The 20,839-nt window shown below is 42.2% G+C and overlaps 2 protein-coding genes across 3 annotated transcripts; one reads left to right on the top strand and one right to left on the bottom strand.

Moving 5' to 3' along the window:
* The first annotated feature begins 327 nt into the window (after nucleotides 1–327).
* Nucleotides 328–4,640, top strand: p2rx2 (purinergic receptor P2X, ligand-gated ion channel, 2). The gene is made up of 12 exons (XM_041043062.1): nucleotides 328–494; nucleotides 1,099–1,234; nucleotides 1,360–1,431; nucleotides 1,541–1,616; nucleotides 1,708–1,804; nucleotides 2,628–2,708; nucleotides 2,805–2,958; nucleotides 3,081–3,211; nucleotides 3,327–3,417; nucleotides 3,498–3,563; nucleotides 3,665–3,742; nucleotides 4,542–4,640. Exons 1-12 carry the CDS (start codon nucleotides 328–330, stop codon nucleotides 4,638–4,640), a joined length of 1,248 nt encoding a protein of 415 aa, XP_040898996.1.
* Nucleotides 4,641–6,229: 1,589 nt separating this feature from the next.
* Nucleotides 6,230–20,792, bottom strand: pole (polymerase (DNA directed), epsilon). Of its 2 annotated transcripts, XM_041043267.1 has the most exons (48): nucleotides 20,604–20,792; nucleotides 20,337–20,472; nucleotides 20,166–20,246; nucleotides 19,964–20,008; nucleotides 19,787–19,879; nucleotides 19,213–19,367; nucleotides 18,959–19,103; nucleotides 18,787–18,867; nucleotides 18,576–18,683; nucleotides 18,378–18,488; nucleotides 18,156–18,241; nucleotides 17,918–18,037; nucleotides 17,656–17,788; nucleotides 17,432–17,545; nucleotides 17,124–17,336; nucleotides 16,926–17,033; nucleotides 16,671–16,799; nucleotides 16,481–16,583; nucleotides 16,145–16,291; nucleotides 15,854–15,999; nucleotides 15,497–15,645; nucleotides 15,292–15,384; nucleotides 14,745–15,047; nucleotides 14,406–14,601; nucleotides 14,064–14,278; nucleotides 13,523–13,625; nucleotides 13,326–13,406; nucleotides 13,119–13,241; nucleotides 12,807–13,016; nucleotides 12,426–12,638; nucleotides 12,171–12,314; nucleotides 11,927–12,067; nucleotides 11,684–11,837; nucleotides 11,209–11,315; nucleotides 10,928–11,104; nucleotides 10,609–10,832; nucleotides 10,294–10,514; nucleotides 9,986–10,190; nucleotides 9,631–9,804; nucleotides 9,128–9,253; nucleotides 8,548–8,680; nucleotides 8,240–8,447; nucleotides 8,021–8,152; nucleotides 7,624–7,817; nucleotides 7,229–7,429; nucleotides 6,933–7,058; nucleotides 6,689–6,778; nucleotides 6,230–6,580 (listed from the first exon to the last, which is right to left on the bottom strand). In XM_041043267.1, the coding sequence occupies exons 1-48, from the start codon at nucleotides 20,669–20,671 to the stop codon at nucleotides 6,458–6,460; spliced, it is 6,888 nt and encodes a 2,295-aa protein (XP_040899201.1). In that variant the 5' UTR covers nucleotides 20,672–20,792; the 3' UTR covers nucleotides 6,230–6,457. The 2 variants fall into 2 exon arrangements, with proteins under 2 accessions (XP_040899201.1, XP_040899202.1); XM_041043268.1 differs by lacking the exon at nucleotides 20,604–20,792 and having other exon boundaries at nucleotides 20,166–20,242; nucleotides 20,337–20,372.
* Between the last annotated feature and the right edge of the window lie 47 nt (nucleotides 20,793–20,839).

Genomic DNA, 20,839 nt, shown 5'->3' with positions numbered 1-20,839 from the left:
TCCCTGTGCAGAGCAGCACTTTATTCAAATTTTAAGTCTGATTGACTAGAAACATGATAAAGATGTTCAATCATTAGAATTAACTGACATAAAAGAAAATCATTTAACCGCATGATTTAACCACATCTGAACCCCACCCCCCTCTCTTCTTCCCCCACCCTCACTGGTGCTAGGGATGCTTGAGAGGGATGCAGACTGGAGCTGCGCAGGAGCAGAGAGTGAGAAAAAGAAATAGTGAGAGAAATAAAAAGCTAGATACGTAGAGACAGATAAATATAGAGAACACAGAGAGCATAGAAATTAGACTTCACAACGCAATCTCAGAATATGTGTGACGCATTTTATCATTTCATCATGGGACTACGTGAGTTTATAAAGGAGTATTTTCTTAGTTTCTGGGACTATGAGACACCAAAGGTGATGGTGGTTAAAAACAGAACTCTTGGAGTTATTTACAGAGGCGTTCAGTTTCTTGTGATCACCTATTTCATCTGGTAAGATTCATATTTGTGTATTTGCATGTCTGATTCATGTATTAACAGGGACAATCTATGAAACTCAAAGGATTTGATAACTTAAATTTGCTGATTTTTCTACATAATTTGTTATCAGATGTATGCATGTAGGTTTAATTTTTTTTTTTTTTTTTTTTAGAAATTACAGTAAAGTATAAGATTAATTTGCCAACAATATGCTTTTGTGTTCACAAAGAGCGTGTAAGGATAAAAACTGTGACTTCAAATTCTCAAACCCATAAATTGCACTTTTGTGAAGAGGAAATTCTTCCCATCCCATCCAGCAATTAACTGAAAACAAATAAACGGCACAATTGATGGAACCATAACTAATGACATGGTTGAGTCTCTCTTTCCATTAGCAGACATGTTATTTGATCTGAGCAGAGCAGTTCTGATAGATTAAGAATTTGTGCAGATCTTGTTATTTATCTTTCTTCAGTTATATAACAGAAGAACGTCATCTTTCCTTGGCTTCAGCAAAGAGGGCTGAACAGATCCAGGGTAACATGATACTGCCAATAAAAATTGACGTCATAACAGAAAATGTGATATTGCCTCTGTCTGTTCTATCATCCTGAAGGTATGTCTTTATAAGTCAGAAAGCATACCAAGAGAGTGAAACCCGTCCAGAGAGCTCGGTTTACACGCTAATGAAAGGCACGGCAGTTCATGGTGATGACATCCTGGACACTGTGGAGTACGCTCGACCCTCAGAGGTGAGTCAAGAATAAAAATGCTGCAACATAACCAAGAAACCCTCATCAAACATACACTGTCAGTATGATTACAGTATCTCTTCATGCTAAACACCACTGAGGATTTCTTGACATTTTCTTCATAGGGTGGTGATGTGATTAGTACAATATTGAGACGAGAAGTCACGTATGATCAGAGGCAAGGGACCTGTGCTGAGGTGAGAGGTCAACTAAAGCCTGGTATACAGGAACAAATTTAAGAAGTGTATCCGTTACACAGAGACCTTTCTTTTCCTATGACTGAGCATCTGTCTTATTTCACTTTAGTATTTCAAAGTTGCCAATGCCAAATGTACAAGAGACTCTGACTGTGTCCAGGGGGAGGTTGACTTTGATGGCCATGGTACTGTTCTTATTTCTCACAAAATCTTTATTTATGCCTGGTTGATTTGTATTTGCCTCAGTTTTTCTCTGTTTTAAACACTTTCTTACAGGCAGAAGGACCGGCAGATGTGTTCAGTACTATAACCACACCTTCAAAACTTGTGAGATCCAAACTTGGTGTCCTATTGAGGAGTATGCTGTAGTACGGTAAGGCAGGTGACACATAATCATCACCAAGATGAGTTAGGCAAGTTCAGTTTGGTTTGTTTGGATCATCCAGTAGCCCATACAAAGTCCCAACTGACCTGGGAGACAAGGAAAAGCCCCCAAATAATTTAATGCACAAACAAAAGAAGACAATAACATGAAGAGGCAAATTGAAGACAGATCCCTATATCTGAGATAAAAATATTAGATAAGTTTAAAAAAAAAAAATCACAGTTGATGAATACGTGTTTACTGGAAGCAGCTGTGAAACAACAAGAGACAACAAATTCATTGAAAGTGGTTACAAATAATAGGTGTTGCACAAAATGAACAAATGTTAGCACAGTAATGAGGAAACTGGATTGAAAAAGGATGGAGCGCCTTTGAAAACAACTACCTTGTCCAGTATCAAGATCAACAATTGAGTAAACGTACACATAGTTCACAAGAGTAAAAATAAAAAGAGTAATATATACTTATTCACTGTAAATCAACTTTGCTTAGAATATCGTATTAGCAACACATTAGCTTTGGACAGCTGGGTTAATTTGGTTAGCAGTAAACTGACAGCGGAAAAGCTAAATTAATGAATCACAAAACAATTTTACTAAAAGTAACAACATATAATGTTAAAACAAGGCCTTTCGGGGAGTAGATAAAAGTTATCTGTTAATATTTGCTTGGTCACTGATCTGACAAAATGGTGGATGTAACAATGCCAGTTAAACTGCTGCATGCAGGTAGTTGCTAAGCAACAAAATATCAAACTGATGAATGGTGGTGGCAGAATCAGATTGTTCTGATTATATGGTGTCTTCAACAGTGAACCGGCATTAGTGGAGGCCATCAACTTCACAGTGTTCATCAGGAACTCTATCCACTTCCCCAAATTTAAAGTGCTGAGGTAAAGTACCTCCACATGCGCACACACATACTGGAGCCAGTGCTTCTCACTTTTTCAGCATGAATTCTGAAGAACTTCTCATCTTATCTTCGGCAGGGGAAATATCAAAGATGCTTCAAATAAGCGTGGCATGCAGAAATACCTCAATAAGTGTCACTATGATGAGGAGAAAGAGCCTTACTGTCCAAACTTCCGCCTGGGCTACATCGCAGATCAAGCGCGGGAGAATTTCAGTGAGCTCTGCAGGACGGTGATTATGACTTCTACATAGTTGAAAAATGTCTTTTTATACACACTTCTTATTCTGCACAAAATGCCCTCCTTTGTGACAGTGTGGCATTGCTTAAGATGATCATTGCTGTTTTTGCTCAGGGGGGAGTGATAGGAGTTTTCATTAACTGGAAGTGTAACCTGGACCTGGATCCATCACACTGTAAACCTACATATTCTTTCCGCCGTCTTGACCTCAGAAAGGATCAGGTCAACTCTGGATACTATTACCGGTGAGCTGCAACGCCAAATGCTTTTTTTGTTTAATATTTTAAAGTGTGGTCTTTACCTTGGCTTTTGGTAAGTTTACCCCCTCTTTACCCTTGTAATTTCTGTGTAACGGTCCAGATTTGCCAAATATTACAATAAGGATGGGGTGGAGTCTCGGACACTCATCAAGGCCTATGGCATCCGTCTGGATGTCATTGTTCATGGACATGTAAGTGGATACTCCATCATCACTACAGTTTTTTTTTCTGCTTACTGTCATCATATCATTTGTATAATATTTCTTTGCAGGCTGGTAAATTCAGTCCCATCCCCACCATCATCAGCACTGTGACTGCTATGACTTCAGTTGGGATTGTGAGCCATTACTACTTTCCTCATTTGAGAGTTTGAAGTGACAGCTAATACTTTTTCCATTGCAAACTATTAATTTTTTCTTTTCATTTCACCTCCTCTAGTGCACCATTATCTGTGACTGGATCATGCTGACGTTTATTGACAAGAATGAAATCTACAGTGAGAGAAAGTTTGATGAAGTGAGCACAAAGCATCACACATTCAGTCTTAACACATACACTGTACAGGATCTTCTGTGTTCATGGCAGCTGTGAGATACTGATCATTAAAGGCATTATATCTCACAAAAAGTAGATAATGAGATTACTTTCAAACATTCTCAACAATCTGTTTTTAAGAATACATACAAATCTATTTAAGTACACAATTTGGTTACAACATGGTACGCAAATGTTTAGTAGTTACCATGGAATGAGTAAGGAGCAACTCTAACTGATAATTAGTGATTTGTTAATATGTAGTATTATTATCTCTAATATAAGTTTCTATTTTTGTGTATCACACAATCATTACATATCATTATTTATATTGTGTACCAAAATGGTAAAGAAGAATTCTTAAAATGTTCAAATTTTGTGTATTGTATTGCAGAGTTTTAGTTTTTTTTTTTTTTTGTGATTTGTCTTGTCACCATTATCTTTTTACTTACCCATCTAAAGACTGAAGAATTGGAAAGGGAACCAGATCAGGGGTAACACAGGAGCAGGGGCTCTGATCTAAAGGCAAAACACATGTATGTTTTTTGCAAAGGTTAAGCTTTTAATCTCTTTACCTTCGGGGTGACCATTCAGAGTGAAACATCTGTAGTACACTCCACAGAAACCAGTAGTCATTGCTCCAACAGCATTATTGATTGAGTTTTAATGACCCATGCTGTAAACACATTTAGGGCGTGGTTTGAGGGGAATTTAAGTCTATTTCAGTAACTTCTTCTGTAAACAACATTCTCTCTAAACGCAGGATATTTGTCCCATGCAGGTTGTCAAGGTGCCCACAGTGCCCATTCCCACAGAGCTCAGCTACATCAACAGCTACGGCTCAAACCACTCAGACCTGTCAGACGGTGTACCACTGTGATGTCCGCACGGTTGCCTCAGTCCTCACTGCCCAGGTGCGTGGACTCTACTTAAACCAGCTGACTGTGACAACAACAGCAACTCTAAGTGGTTTCTCAGGTGTCTGCAACAGCTCAGTGATGGACTACCACTGGCTGCTGTGCTGTTGTCAGTGGGACTGTACTGAGAGAGAACCACAGTGACATGGGAAATCTTCTGGCAGAAAAACAGCTGGTTCTCTCAAAGTCTCTGCCTGCGCAGTGAACTAATCATTTATCATCTCAAACCTTGATGGACCTCCACTGTTCAGCAGTGGAATGAAACTGTAAAACCACTTAGTGGATGTGTTTATTTTCTCAATATGAAAGCAAACCAAATAGTATTTCATAGCAGAAAAATATTTGAGTACACAGTCATGAGAAACAGATTTACAAACAATACAAATTATGCCCATGTATTGCAGACATTCAAGCTACCAATAAAAATCCTCTACTAACTTGTGTAAGGCATAGGCATTGCTATGACATCCTCCGACTAAAGAATACAGTAGATTGTGAAACACTGACTCCGATTTGCTTCCTTCGTCAGCATAATGAGAAGATACAAGAGGAAACGGCCAGGAGATGCACAAGAGGAGCAATGAGCAGTAATCAGATAACACTGACATTTCCCATAAAATGGTTTCTCTAACAAGATTGTGGGGAAGTGTGAATCCATCTGAGAGCAATACAAATGTCTGTGGTGAAAAAAACCCTTAAGACTCAATTGTAATGGATCGATATCTGCTATGATGGATGGAGGAGCACAGTGGACAGCCACATGTCAGTTTGTAAATCATGTGCTTATGAGATGTAAAGAGCTGAAAATTGTTCGTTAAGATGTTAGATCTTAAAAAGGTAGTGGTTACATTAATTTATTCCACAACTAAGCTTGGAAAGACTTTAAGATGTGTTGAGAGGCTAATAACTGAAAATGTAAATTCAGTCACAGTCCCTGTAAAAGCCCTTTATTCGTCAGCTGACATGTACAGTAAGTCAGTGAGAAGCTCCTAGGAGCCAATCTAATTGTTGCTCAGTTCAGAGTCTGAAATTTGATTACTTGTCTGGGAGATGCCCATCAGCAAGCAAAGTGAGTCATCTCTGGGGCAATGAGGTTAAAGAGATGGAGGTGCATGAGTTAAGATCACTGTGATCCAGACGTGCCCACAGTAATCACTAACCACCAAACGTTTTTCCCACATTTGATAAGAAGCTAAATAATCTTTTTAATTGCTTCAACAAAGAAAACCTTGACAGTTATCGATTATGCAACTTGCAATATAGCAACATCTGACCTGCCTTATGCATTTCACTACAAGTTGGCACATTAGTTGGGTTGAAGTGGGGGGAATTCAGGCCACAATCTGTGAACAAACCACAGACAGACACATTAGCAGACATGTGAGGAGGAAGCTCAGACAATTAGTGACTGCTGAATAATGAGGGTCCTCAGAGTAGATGGGAATCAGGATGTTTATGCGTTTTCCTGCAGAGCTGCAGTCCAAACTACAGCCCTGAGTCAAATAACTGAGCAGTAATAAGAAATAAGCACACAGTTAAAACACGTGAAAAATATTTATTAACAGTCAAAAGCTGAAATTAATTACAGAATTTAATATGACAATCAGCAATTCAAACATATTTACAGTCAATGCACTTCTCTTCCATCCTGCCTTACAGCAGCACTGAAACAGACATCGAGTGCAGCCACTGGGAAAGTGAGCATTTTCCAGATTGAAAAGAATTAAGTCGCCAAAGATGCCGCTGAGGGAGTGTAAGACCTCTGTGGCAGATGTCACGTTTAGTTAGTGCCCTGGCTGATCTGCGGACTCATCACAAGCAGCCAGTCGATGGTCTCCTCCAGGAAGCTCATGTTGTAGTGGGACGCTATGTTCTGAAACACTGTGATCTGCTCAGAGAAGCTCTTTAAATGGAAGGAAGAGAATAAAAAAAACAGCAGTGAGAACAATGTCAAATGGGAACGATCATATGCTTTTATCACCATTTAATGATGTAATTTGAGAGTTGAAACCTTGGTTGAGAAACTGAGGTCAAAGTCTCCAGCACATCTACAGTAGATAGGCATGTTCGCTTCCTTGACCCCTTTACACTTGGTACACACCTAAAAAAAAACATGAAGGAAATCACTGTCTTACCCATTGCAACTAAAGAGATATATTGTTGTTTTTTTTAAATGATTATGTTTGTTAAGTTTACGATATATGCATTAACCATCGACTATCTATCGAGTATGAAAATCAGCATTTTTTACTCACCAGGTCCTGCAGTGTGTAGCTCATCAGTTTCTTCTGCAGGGCTTCTACCAGAGCCATCTCTATAGACTCAGTCTCGTACTGGGCCTGGCAGTTGGAGCAGAACCACTGAGGCAAGACAGACCCATCCTGAGGAGAGGAAAATAGTTCATCTTATTTAGATTTCTGAACGGAAGCAGGAGGAACACTGGCAAATTAAGTGAAAATGTTACCGGGATTGATTTACAATTTAATAACCTGGCATCAAACAGGATGAATATCTGTATTATTTTTAGGTTCTCCTCTTCTTTTGCTCTTACCTGTGCCACAGACGGGTCCTTGCAGAGGTCGAGGTCACGACAGAAATTACATTGGTGGCAGATGACTTCTGGAAGGATGTAGGAGTTACAGGGGTCACGGAACTGGGCGTCCTCTGAAAACTCTCCGACGTCAACAAGACGCAGGAGGTCTCGCTTTAGCTTGTTCACCTGGTTCACTATGTTGGCATCCAGTGAGAGGACCTGAGGGGAAAAAAGACAGTGAGAAATTTGCATTAGCTGCAAATCCTGCAAAATTATTCAGTGTGGCAAAGGGAAAAATCATAACTTCACGCAAAACATGAAAAAAAAAAAAAAAAAAAAGCTTTGTGAGATGTTTCTTTTTTTGCATCCAGCCTTGGCACACACTACCAATAATGTGGCATATACATGTATACCTGGCAGACATATTTAATAAACTCGAGTGCTGGGTTGTTGAGCGGCAGGTGGGATCCAGGCAGGACGGGGAACATCTCTGAGGGCTGGGTCACACTCCTGGTACCTGTTACCTTCTTCTGGATTTTTTGAGTGATGGTGAAAAAGTTCTGTGTCAACTCACTGGACACATATTCTTGGGAGAAGGAGATCATTCCTGCGGCAGAGAGTAAAAAAAACAACAAACACATCACATCTGAGAGGAAATCTATACAAATATCATTAAAAGCTCACCATTAAGGGTTTAAGTGTAATAGACACGAGTCTGTGGTGACTCTAATGAGTGTAGTGTGAAGTTCCTAAGAAACACATTAAGTCAAGTCTTTTGTAACTGAAGCAGCTTCCCCAACAGCATCTTACCAGGAAGAGCACTCAAATCTCCCACTGCCTGCTGGGAGGCCTGGCTGCCTCCACGTCTCTTGACTGGCGTTGCTCCCGGAGCGTTACGTCTCAGCTCCTCTTTCATACTGTGGTAGACTGCTGCAATGTAGGCTGGGGTAGAGAAGATGTGTGTTTGTGAGAGTTGGCAGAGAGAAAAAGCAAAGAAAAAAAAATCTGTTGTGTGTAGATTATTTTTACCTGAGACAATCATGAGGAAGTACTTCTGACAGGAGGCGGTTTGGGGCAGATACTGCATGATGTTCCAGTTGCTCTCAATCAGCTCCTCCACCTCATCTGTCTCTCCATCACCGTCATCTTCCTGAGCATCGGCTTCGTCCTCGTCTTCATCCTCGCTGCCATCCTCATCGCCCTCCCCTCGGCTGTTTTTCTTCTGTTTGGCTCCTTCCTATTGACGACCATGGAGGTGAAATAATCTCTGTACTCACCTTCAGCAAACTTTAATTAAAGCAAATAAACTGTAAGGCAGAAGTTTCAGTTTGAAGTACCTCTCCGTACAAGACGTTGGAGGGCAGTTTGCCCTTCACACCGCCGTAGTTGGCCGGGTCCATCCACAGCAGGAACTCCCAGCATCGGGAGAAGGTCATGGACAAAGAGTGGAAGATTTCTCTGGAGTGGATGCTTCAAGAGGAACAGTTAGAGAGGTGACTGGTTAATATGACAGGAGAGACTGAAAAGATCGTAAAAATCTCTCTTTGATAAAATACCTTGATATTAATAATGTGATATTGTAGGGGACGGCTACTGTTCTTTCAAAAGAAAATGTTCAGAAATACATGTCCAACAACTAAATTGCTCAATGTATCATTGTTTGCTTGACTTTTTTTAATATATATTTTGGCCAAACCATTTGCTTTTTCTCCCCTGGGCAGGTCTCCTCTTTTAAGTTTGCTTTATAGAAAATCACTTCCCATGATGGAGACCACAACACCATCTCTGGTAAACATCTGATTTTAGTGTTCTGTCTCCAGACAGACACAAACACTTTTTTATTGGCTTTAAATAAATGAAGAGACTAAGTGATAACCTCCCTTTACAATGCAAGGATCCAGAGGATAAATGTCTGACCTGTTGGTGATGTATTCTACGTAGCCGATTGCATCATCTATCCTTCGCTTTTTAGTACAGAGGATGATCCTGTTGAAGTTTCCATACACCACAGTCGAGCCGAGGCGTTTGAACTCTGCAACCAACCTGAGAGAAGAATGAGGGAACGATTAATGGAAGAACAGGATATTCAGCAGAAAAAAAAAAGATGAAAGCAAGCCAGACAGCAATAATATCTGACCCAAGGATAGCACAGTTGATATCTTGAGCCATGCAAATTAAAAAACTGACATAACTCAGTCACCCTCCCTAGAGCCCTTAAATACTAAAGAGGAATACAAAATTTGGTATCAAAGACTGCGTGAAACACTGTCCACAAAAGATGGAAGTGGAGAGGCTGATAACACATCGATACACAGAAATTGAAGCCACAATTGTTTGTCTCATAAACATGTGGGAGATTTTATCACTAAATGTGACTAAATAAATGATTGCTGTAGTGTAGAGGATGATGACACACTCACTGTAGAAACACCTTCTTCATCATGTTGTGCAGGGTGCGGTGCAGTGCAGGGTCATAGAGCAAAGAGCTTGGGGAGCGCAGCCAGCGGTAGAAGTGCATCACCTGGTTGTCTGCGTACACATTGTGGTACTGAGTGATCTCCCTGACCCATCCAACCACCATGCTCTTCAAGATCCTGCTCGTACAACACAGAATTTAACAGCTGGATGAGCAAAACAAAAAACATTAAACATAATCTGCTTCTGTTAACAATGAAGAACAACTAGAAGTTTAACATGATGAAAAAAACACAGGCAATTAGGCTACACTGTATATGTGTAGGTTTAAATGACCATGCACAACAGACGTTTACACACCTGAAGGTGTTGGAGCAGAGAGCAGTCTCGTCGTAGCTAGCGAGAGCGCTTGCTCCCTGGTTCCCTGTCATCATGTCCTCCAACGAGGCCTGCTGGATCACGTCAAAGCTGACGCCCAGACTGGCTCCGCCCTCCATGTCATTGACATGCTGCGACTGGAGGATGGTGTTCACTGCCAGGCTCTGCAGGTCCAGCTCCACACACACTAGAGGAAGCAAGATAATCCATAAATACTGAGAAAGACACTTTAAAAAACTGCTTGCTTTAAAATGTTTTGCTATTTTGTGTGTGTGTTGGAGTTTATTTACCTGTGGAATAGCATCCTTGAGCATTGATTTCCACGGAGCCCCTGTCATCACTTTCCATGACCAGACGACTGTCATCTGCCTCTTTTCCACCGAGGTCAGGTCTGGCTGTGGGCGAAAGCCATAGCAGGTGGTTGTGTTTCCGTAGATGTCTCGCCAGGAACAAGTCTGAGCCAAAGATGGACACATCCTGAGGCAAGTTTCCCACAGGTAAGTGGTAATACCTGAAAGCGAAAGAGAGCTTTTTAGACAAACCTGTGTGTAAAACAGAAGTAAAAGAGCATTCCTGGGATTCACAGATCCTGCAGTCGTTTGTACCTGGCCATGTCGAAAGCCTGTGACAGGCAGCTGTCCAAGTTGAGATAGTGGCGGATCATGCGTCTGGCACCGTGGCGTTGCCAGTCCAGCACGTTATAGCTGATCTCATCAACCACATGTACTGGAACCACCGGGAACTCCTCAAGCACTGGCATCCCTGCTGCCAATCGTCGCAGCTCCCAGTTTGACTGCACAGCGATGAGGGTGGGTCCGCGACGCTCCTCCTGTAAATAGACAAAGCAGTGCTCGCAAGTTTACTCACATGAACACAGTTAGTAATGTTTTACAGGACACCAAAGTATTAAATAGTGTATTTTACCTTGTAGTTCAGCAGTATGCGCTGCAGAGCACGGTAGATGGCCTTCACGTCGTTTTCAGCTCGGACCTCAAAGTTGTGTTTCTCTGGAGGCAGAAGCTCCTCTGTGGTCTTCTCTAGAAGGGCAGTGCGTTCAGCTGTGTAAAGGTTACTCAGGTTGGGCATCTGGTTGCTTCGAACCTAAAACAAAACAACCATGTGTGGATGTAAGATGTGTGTCAAAGCACCAACACTCAGGCAGTGGAAGAAAAAAAAAAAGAAATAAAGAGTTGTATTATTCTTACTGTGTCCAGGACAAAGATGCTGGCTTTGCGCTGCGAGGGGATGAACAGGCCAAACAGAGCCTTGTGACCCTGGCTGTGATGATACAAGTACATGTGGCGAACACTCCCTGAGAAGAAAGCAAACATGATTCATACAATTCAAAAATCCTGCATAGGGTTTTACAAAAACCTGTTAGATATCAGTCCACTGTTCCACCAGGAAAACTTGATTTAAGTCTTTTAAACATTTAATTGTTTAGGTTGTTTACCACATGAGAGCCTCCAATCACAGATGTTTCATTTAATAAGCTCCAAAACACCACTTGATAGGCTGTGACATCCCAGCACCATCAAAGCACTCAGAGTAATAGACTTCCTCACACATACATTAACGTTTAGCTACAAATATAAAAATTTACCTTGCTAAATATTAGTTTAGATTTTTTTTGATCATTTTGATCAATTCAAGATGACCAGTGTGTGTGACAGGTCTTACCAGGTTCCAGGTAGCTGAACTGGGCCAGAGACCTCATTTCCAGGTGTTCCAGGTCAAATGTGTCAGCTTCCCTGCCGGCCAGATCCCTCACAACGTGTTTATTGACCATACACACGCATCCGAGCTGCACCAGTGCACGAAACAGCAGGGGCACCTGAGAAAGTGGGGATAAGGAGATCACCATTAAATACACTCATCACAAATATGTTATAGTAAGGTGTCAAAACACTGGGGGGCTTATACCTGTGTCTCATAGACTCCTTCGATGTCTGGTGCAGAGAGCTCTGCGTTGATCTCGTTGATGTGTTCCTGGTACATGTCCTCTGGTACACAGTACTCATAAAGGTAGTACACCATGTTGGAGCGAGGCAGCATGCGGTTCACCTGAAACCACATCGTTTAATGTTAAAATTTACATGGGTACATTATTATTATGACAACGAATGCTTTCAAGCCAGTAACTGCAATGCATTTTCTTATTGCGTGCCTTTTTGTATGTGGCTCCTTCCTCTTGTTTTGGAACTTTCTGATTTACATAGAAGACACGTGGGATGTTGAGCTTCATGCAGTGGAGGTCATTTCCAATCACTGCCCACAACTTGTACAGACCAGGGTGACTAGTTTCTGCAATCTGTGAGACAGATAACAGGACATCACATTAGTTGAGCCTATAATTCAGTGTTGCAGCAATTAATTTCTTCAAGGAGTGGAAGGTGGTGACGATAAGGCGACTTTACTCCACCTGCACAATTTGCCACGGCATGTCCAGGATGCTGCGCGCTGTTCTGCGGAGGAAGCTTCCAAGACCGGTGGTGGGGCCATCTCTGATCACTCCTCCACCTACAGGTTGAGCTTCGCCATCCAGCAGCCTCCTCCTCTTCTTTCTCTCCTTCCTCTGCCTCAGCTGCAGCTCCCACTTTTTCTTATGGTAGCGCAGCCATACTAGACGCTCTTCCTGTATACAGACACAGCTGTTTAAACTAGAGCCAGTGTAAATGTAGTGTTGCTCAGGGAATGATGGAAACTGTGAGATTCAGAAAGCATTAGAAATTGCTTGAAAAGACTAGGAATCAGTTCACTGACGCAACAGACAAGACTTGGTTGTTCTTGCTGTTTTTCCTACCCGTGTTGTTCCCATGGGTGGGGGTGGTCCCAGGATCTCTCTCCAGGACTGGGTGAGCTCGACGTCCTGAGACTCCACCTGGCTGTCCTCTCCCTGAGAAGCTCGCTTCCGCTTGGTGCTGATGAGGACGGCCGGCTGCAGAGGTTTGGCTGGCATCCCAAAGTCCTCTATGTCTGCAGCTTGGCCTGCTTCAGGTAGTTGATGTGCCACCTGAGAGAGAGGAGGACATTTAGCAGAGTGAATGATCGAGCATCAGAGTGGGTTAAAGTGAGAGTGGGTCAAGAAAAAAAAAAGTAGTGAATGTGATCCTACCTGTCTCTTGCCCTCACTTGTGAACAGCTCACTAATTTTCTTTTGCTTGTAAATGTCATTTTTCTCCAGGAGTTTCTTGTGAAGCCAGTCGGGATGCCTCACTCTGGGTACAGGGTTCTTCACCTAATGATGAAACGGAACAAATAAAATTCATCTCCACATACATTTTTGGATATACACAGACAAACTAAATGCATGTTTTTGTACCTGTTGCAGAGCAGCGGGGATGGTGATGATTTTCTGGATGGCACTACCCAACCTCTCTATGTAATAACTCCAATCCAGGATCTGGAAAGGACCCACAACAGAAACTGTAATGTCAGGGAGGCTGCACACCAAGTGAGTCCATACAGAAAACCAAAGGCTTGCATCCAAATGCATAAAACGTTTACTTAAAAACTCACAGAGCGGATGTCCAAGTCATGGAGGCTGGGCATCTTCAACCACTTACGAAGGAAATGTTTCTTGACACTGGGCTCTGCTTGGAAGATGGCCAGAGGAATGGCTCTGATGGAGAGAAACACAAAACAGTGTCAAACTAAAGGCTTTTACTTCTGGTAATAGTGCAAAGTGCTTTTTCTTCCACTAACATTTAATGTTGGAAAAGCATCTCTGAGATCATTTTATTTGGTCCCACTAACGCCAGAAAATCTATCATGATGGATCATGCAGTTTGTCAGTCAGGGTAGGGGGGGCCGCATTTTGTGTATTTATTCTGTATTTATTGCAACGGCTTACAGTATTGGTCATCCTTTAATTTTCATTATCACTTCATTCTGTGTTTTATTTGTAAAATAAAACACACACCTGACATCTGTCCTCACCTCAAACCTGCTCACACTGCTGAACATGGGTTTCCACAATAATTACAAGATTATTAAATGTCTACTTTTTAAAACACTATCCAAGAGTATGAATGTTTATTTTCCAGAGCTGTTGCCCCACCTCTCTGTGACAGGTGAACCCTCCGGTTTTCGGGAGATGACGTAGCGACAGCTCAGACCAGCGTCTTTCACCATCTGGTCTCCCAGGAACTCGGCAAGTCTCTTAGCTGTGCTGATAGAAGTGGACTTCTGCTCTCCGTAGTCCTCCAGCCTTCTGGACATTGAGCGGTTCTCTGAAATCAGGTCAAACAGCTCCGCATCTGGCATGTTGGCAGCCTGGAAAACCGGTGAAATGAAAGCTTGAAGCTGGAATCAAACTCTCACTGAGCTCTCCCTGCAAACAATACTGTATTTTTAAAAAAAATCAATAAATGACAGTTTAATCCAAGTTACTCAAAGTTACCTTGCTGTACAGAACATCCAGCCAGTAGTCGGCCACTTTGGCCACCGAGGCGTAGACCTCCTCCAGAGTGGTACCTTTGAGGAAAGCCTCAAACACAGATGACTGAAAAATCTTAATGAGCTGCAGCTCTCCTCTTCTCTTCACTTCAAAACCCTTCAGCTCAGCAAGAGAGCCATCCTCGTTAAACACAGCGTACCTAAAACAAAGAGAGAACCCTTTCATCATTATTCTCTAAATTTTTGGAACAAATCATCCACTGACCACACGACTTTTACGGTACATTTAATTGCCCCAAAAATTCATTAATAAAAAATACACAGAATTCCTCTACTGCTGTACCTTTTCTTCAGCTTCTTCCCCTCCTCTTTAGAGGCAGGCAGAATCATTGCCAGATATGGTCCATCTACCTCGAAGAAGATGCTGTTCTCCGACCTGATGTTGTAAGTGAGGGACGCGGGGTCGACCAGCTCGTGGTACTGGTCGTTGGTGAATCCCTCCTTCACCATGATGTTCAGCATGGCCCCCGGGTAGGAGATGGTCACCTTGGGCTTCTTCTCGTTACTCGTCTTCACCACAAAGTTCTCAGGAAAGGTGTTGGGGAGGACACACCAGATACCGTCAGTGTCCAACTCAAGGGGCCTCCTGGGTCGCAGAAAAGCAGCAATGAAAACTGTGATGAACTTGTTAAAATAAAAAATAAAAACCATGCCGCAGAAGCTGGACTCAAGCCTACTTGTTGGCAGGAATCTGTCAACAAAGCACTGTTAAACAAGTCAGTGAATCCCTTCCAGTTCCTTTTGTGCTGATCCTGCACTTCGACTGCCCTCGCTCTGACCAACAAGATCATGTCTGTAATTAGGCGTCACATTATCAATATGACACTCACCCTATTTGTTCAATGAGCTCTCTGGCCTGAGTGATGATGTTGGCTCCAGTGTAGCACACAATGCCAGCCATCTCCATGGAGTACCAGCGCGCCCTGGTGGAAACACAAAGACAGCACTGACAACATCGGGGCTACAGACAGAGTGTTGTAATAAGAGGGTATTGGACCCTTTCATAAAATGACTCGTACAGTAACTGACTCTTACCCTTTCCTCATGACGTAGCCATAGAAAGAGTTCAGAATACACTTGTGAGCCAGCTGAAGAGACTCGTACAGGATCTCCATGTTCTTGCAGCGCTTCACCTCAGCAGCGTCTCCGATGTCCTGAGCCGATGACAGTTTCTTCTTCCACACCTTAAGCAAAGGAGCATGAAAATAACTGCATTGGAGAAACTGATTTGAACAGGCAATATGAGACAATTTGAAGTGAAATGTGCGTTTATAAATGAGTGAGCTTGAGTGTTTTATGGGTGAATATTCTAAAGAAAAAGGTCCTGTTTTATAAATTGCAAATTGTGTAGGGATGATTATTATTTTCTTTACTATCAAGACAAAAATGTACCTTGTGGAGTCCTTTGAACTCGTAACGTCGATCTCTGAAGGCTCTCACAGTGTCGACATAGAAGGAGTTTTCTCTCTGACAGATGGTGGTGACACGTTCCTCCAGCCTGGTGACGTGGGTCTTCTTATAAGCTTTCTTACAGTAGTCTGAGACAAGGAATATACTGTATACATCAAGTTTTGGAAAACTGTAAATGTATTGTAAAAGTAATCAAAACTGAACCCCAAAGGAGGCAGCCTGGCTTACCAAAATGACTGAGAAACTGAATAAAGGGTAGACAAATTATAGTACCTGCCAAACGTTTCTTCTCATGCTTGGCCTGCTCCTCTCTGTTGAGATTGTGGAAGGCCCGAGGTGGACCGCTGGGGAACAGCGGCGGGAACTTCTCTGACTCGAGTTGCTGCTGGATACGGTGAAACTCACTGCGACTGGCAGGCACTGCAGATGGAGGCAACAGCTCACTTCACTTTATGTTATAATGCCAATAACTTTTTTTGTTGCAGATTTATAGAAAATAACCATTTTCACAGCAATTCTGCCAGCAGTTACAGCTTTGGCTCATCTTGGATTTATCCATTTTAGCTCCTCAGTTCTTTGTCATGTCACACAATGTTCTCACTAACTTACTAATTTCCCCTCTCCATTGCCAGGTCATCCTCCTCTGGCAGACGGCTCCAGGTTTGTTAAAGTCACAGGCAGCACAAGTGGCCTCATCAACCATAGCAGAAGGCTGTAAAAGCAGAAAATAAAAACTGAGTTTCATGTTTTTCTATAACTTTTTGCATACATGCATGCATTCTTTTTATTTATTTTTTACCTGCAGGCGGTTGGTGAGAATAATGTTTGGATACATGGCCCCAACGTCCAGATGGTAGATGAGGGGGCACTCAATCCTGTTTGGAACCTCCTTCAGCGAAGTCAGCTTCTTCTTGATCTCATCGCAGACCTGAGAAAATACCAGGAACATTTTAGAACTTTAAGCTGGGAATGCTGAGAATAGTTGGCATGACTCTTCAAAATAATAACACAAACAGAAAAAGAAGCACATCAAGGGAACAATGACAAATCATACCTCGTTAAAGTTTGTGACTTGCTCCAAGGGGATTTTCTCTTCCTCCTCAATGGCGTGACGCATCGTTCTCTCAACTCTTTGCAGCAGGAAGTCAAATGCAGCAGGGTTCTGTCAACAGACCAGACCAAACTGTCACACTGAAAATATGAACAAATGAAGTAAGGACTTAACATTACGCAGCTTTGTGATTGACTGTACCATTTTGAAACGGCAGGGGATGTCACTTCGAAACACTCCAGACTCCAGCGCCTCCACGTGGCCGCCCACGTACGTCTCAGAGTCCATGACGTGGCCGTCGTCTGTCAGTTTGTTGAAGACCTGCTCCTGCTTGTTGGGGAAGATGATGTTGGCGTGGAAGGCCTGCACCATGAGCAAGGCCTCACACAGAGTCCCAGAACCTTTACGCAGCACCTGGTAAGAGATGGGAAAACGCATGAAGAGAAATGAATAACTATCAAAACATGTTACAGTTTGTGGGGGTTCAGTTGTTTTTTTCACACACAAACCTCATCAGGCTCCATGGGGATGATGGTGCACAGAGCGAAGATGAAGGGATGAACATATTTCATGTAAAGGTAATATGTGGCCACGGCATCGGACACAGAGTAGGTAGCTAAAGTCTGACAGAAAGGTGGAGAAAAGGAAAAAGTCAGTGAAATTGTAACTGCCCATTCAAAACGATTCACTTCTGTATTTTCTGAGCTGTAAGAACCTAAATCTATTTCTCTACCTGCGGCTCCTCTGTTGCCATGCGGCACATCTCCTCTGGGTCCAGCTCCACCGGGTCGTAGCCCAGTTTAGCCTTCGCTGCTGCCTTCAGATTATGACTTCCCACCGGCAGGTAGCTGTCTCTCTTTACCCACCTGACACAGAGGAGAAACAGGTCGGAAAGATGTTCGAAATGAATTGATCTAAAATTAGTCCTAAACCCTGAGTGTATGTCAGCGTGAACCACACTGATATCATTTTAACAGTGTCAAAGGGGTGCAAACCTTAAGCAGTCCATGTGGATGGCCTGGCTGGACTTGTACTCTCCCTGGCTATCCTTCTGAAAACCAATCTCCCTGTGCATGCTCAGTCCATGGAGCGCAGCCCGAGTCTCAACAAAAGGCCTTGAGAAAATGGATGAAAGTATAAGAGAGGTGAAAAAGAGAGACGTGGGAGGTAAAAGTCACAGTATGTGAGTAATATATGCAGTCAATTTATGGAAAAAGCAAAATAATGGCTCACCAATCAAAGAAGTCTCCATTGTATGTAACAAAGATGTTTGGCTTGGTTTCTTGAACGTGATCAAACCACCTCTGAATGAGGGCTGCCTGTAGCCAGAGTCAAGTTACCACGTTACTGCACTGATGCATAAATGGAGCAGCACACTTATAAAAACAAACACATTTTTAAGAGCTTTAAAATGTATTTACTCTGTAGTAGATTCACTATTGTGCAGCTACACACCTCATCATCCTCATTGAAAACAGTGAAGGGTCCTTCGTATTCAGGTTTGGGAGTGAACTCAAAATCCTCAATGTTCTCAGAGACAATCTCTCTGTTTGTGATTAGAAACCCCTTTAAAGACAAAGGTAGAAAAAGTAAATACAGTATAATATTAACAGAAAAAATAAAACAAAAACTTGTAAAGTAAATAAAACTCACCTGTCCATCTATCATGTAGGAGATCATCATAATCTGGTCTGTCTCAGCGTCTGGGAATTTCAGAGGGAGTTTGGTGGTCTCAATGTCAAAAGCCAAAACGACAGGGTCCTAAAAGAACACGAAATGACATTTTATGGAAAAGGCACTGGCATAGGTGAAACCTTTGAGATAAACATGACTATATGACAGCTAAATAACAAAATCCTCATACTGGTCGCTCCACGAGATCATCTCTCCGTACGATCTCTGGTGGGTAAGCACTGCCTCTGTATCGAATGTTGTACCAGTGAGCCTGAGAAATAAAGGCAGTAAAGATAAGAAAAGCCAGCACGTGTATCTTAGGGGATTTCTAAAACACTGGAGTAACAGAAATCTATCTTTACCACGTGGATCTTGAGGTCGATGGACACTCGCACATGATAGGGAACGTCATACTCTCTCATGTCCACTATATTGTCTAGCTGGTCTGAAATACTCTTAGACATCCCGTCCTCATCTGTAGAGGTCACGTTACCACCTGCTAAGGCACTGAAAACCCAACAAAGATGTCCACAGATCAATATAAAAGGGTGAATAACAGGGTAAACCTTATTAAAAAAAAAAAAAAAAGCTAAGAGGACTGGTGGTTTGGTTGTACCTTGATAACATTGAAGTGTAGGCGTCATTGGACTGCTCCCTCTCTCTGTTCTTGCGTACTGCTGGGGCGATCTCACGCTTTACTTTGACGAGGTCATCCACGGTGTTGAACGACAGCTTGATGTAGCTTCTCTTCAGTCCAACTAAGTGGTTTGGCTGCGGGAGAACAGGACAAAAAGTCAAAAATACTAATAAACAACATCGTTTACTTTAAGAAAAATTGAAAAGATTTCACTAAGCTGAAGGTGACCTCTTCAAATGTCTTTTGTTGGCCTACTGAAACCACAAAAAAAAATCTTCAAATCTTCTCTTGGAGAGGCTAAAATAGGCAAATATTCAGCATTTTTTCACTATTTTTAATTAAGAAATGATTGAAATGATTCATCGATTATGAAAATAGTTGCGTCCATTATTTCCCTGTCCACTGAGCGATTAACCAAATAAATAAGCTCTAGTTCAAATAGGACAACAGTGTGTTGCTTCCTTCTTCACTTTGGCAAATTTTGTTATGTAACATGAAACACACTGATGGACTTTAATGTTGTAAAAAAGGACACTGAAAACAAAACCCTCACCAGGTCTAGGTCCTCTTTTGGGAGAACTTCAAGCTTCGCCACCTTCCCTTGGAACTTCTTAGACAAGTATGAGATGACTTCTCTCTCGCAGTTCTGGAAATACAGTTGAATTTAAAGAGAAGAGTTTTTTGGACATGTTTACATGGCTTAAGAACCAAAGGACAGATGCTGACTTACCTTTTTAGTGGCTATGTAAAAATACGGCTTGAAGGGGAGAGCCACCTACAGACAGAGCAATGTGTTAGCACTATGGAAAAGGCTTGGTGATTGATGCACATTTTTCATGTATATTGGTACAAGACAACAACTCAACCCAGTGTGTTAAGCTGGTTTGAATCACTGTCTCACAACACTTGGCTTTTTTTTTTTTCAAACACACCTTAAACCTATTTCCATCCTCCTGAATGAAATAAAAATCCACAGCACTGATCATCCTCTTGTCCTCATCCAGGATCTCTGTCTATAAACGTAAAAGAAAAGAAATGTGTCATAATTATTATCACTTCTTCGCCTCAAGCACTGAAACAGGCATCACAGTGTGTGGACCTACAGGGTGCATGTTGATCAGCCAGCCTGTTTTCTCCCCCGGCTCCTTCATCCTGTCGAAGCCGAAGCGCGTGTCCATCTCGTCGGTGAACTGGCTGCGCTCCAGCCGCTTGAGAGCCGACATCGAGGATCCATCGTCCCTGGTTCAAAACACACATCGTTTCTCTCTGTCATCTACTAACCTGCTTAATAAGTGTTGTCTACAGTGCAGTAATGCAGATGTCTGGGGTCTAAAGTAATTGTACGCAAGTGTGAAATAGCGTTAACTTACTGGTTTTCCTGATCTGCTCCACTTTGTCCTCGGTCCGCTCTGTACCTTCCACTGTTTTGCAGAACCATCTTCTATCGTCGGCAACAACACGGGCACATAAATTAAATACCCTCTCGGTTTCTATAAATCTGGGAATAAAGCCGCATTTGAAATAAAAAATAGATTTTAAAGTTATTTGTCTCCAAAGTCCTGTCGCTGTCACTGACACGGGCTCTGTTTTCTTATTTTGGCGCGTT

This window comes from Toxotes jaculatrix, chromosome 7, assembly GCF_017976425.1.
Source record: "Toxotes jaculatrix isolate fToxJac2 chromosome 7, fToxJac2.pri, whole genome shotgun sequence".
Classification (NCBI taxonomy): domain Eukaryota; kingdom Metazoa; phylum Chordata; class Actinopteri; family Toxotidae; genus Toxotes; species Toxotes jaculatrix.
Note: the sequence above shows the minus strand (reverse complement) of the source record. Positions and strands in the feature narration are given on the sequence as shown.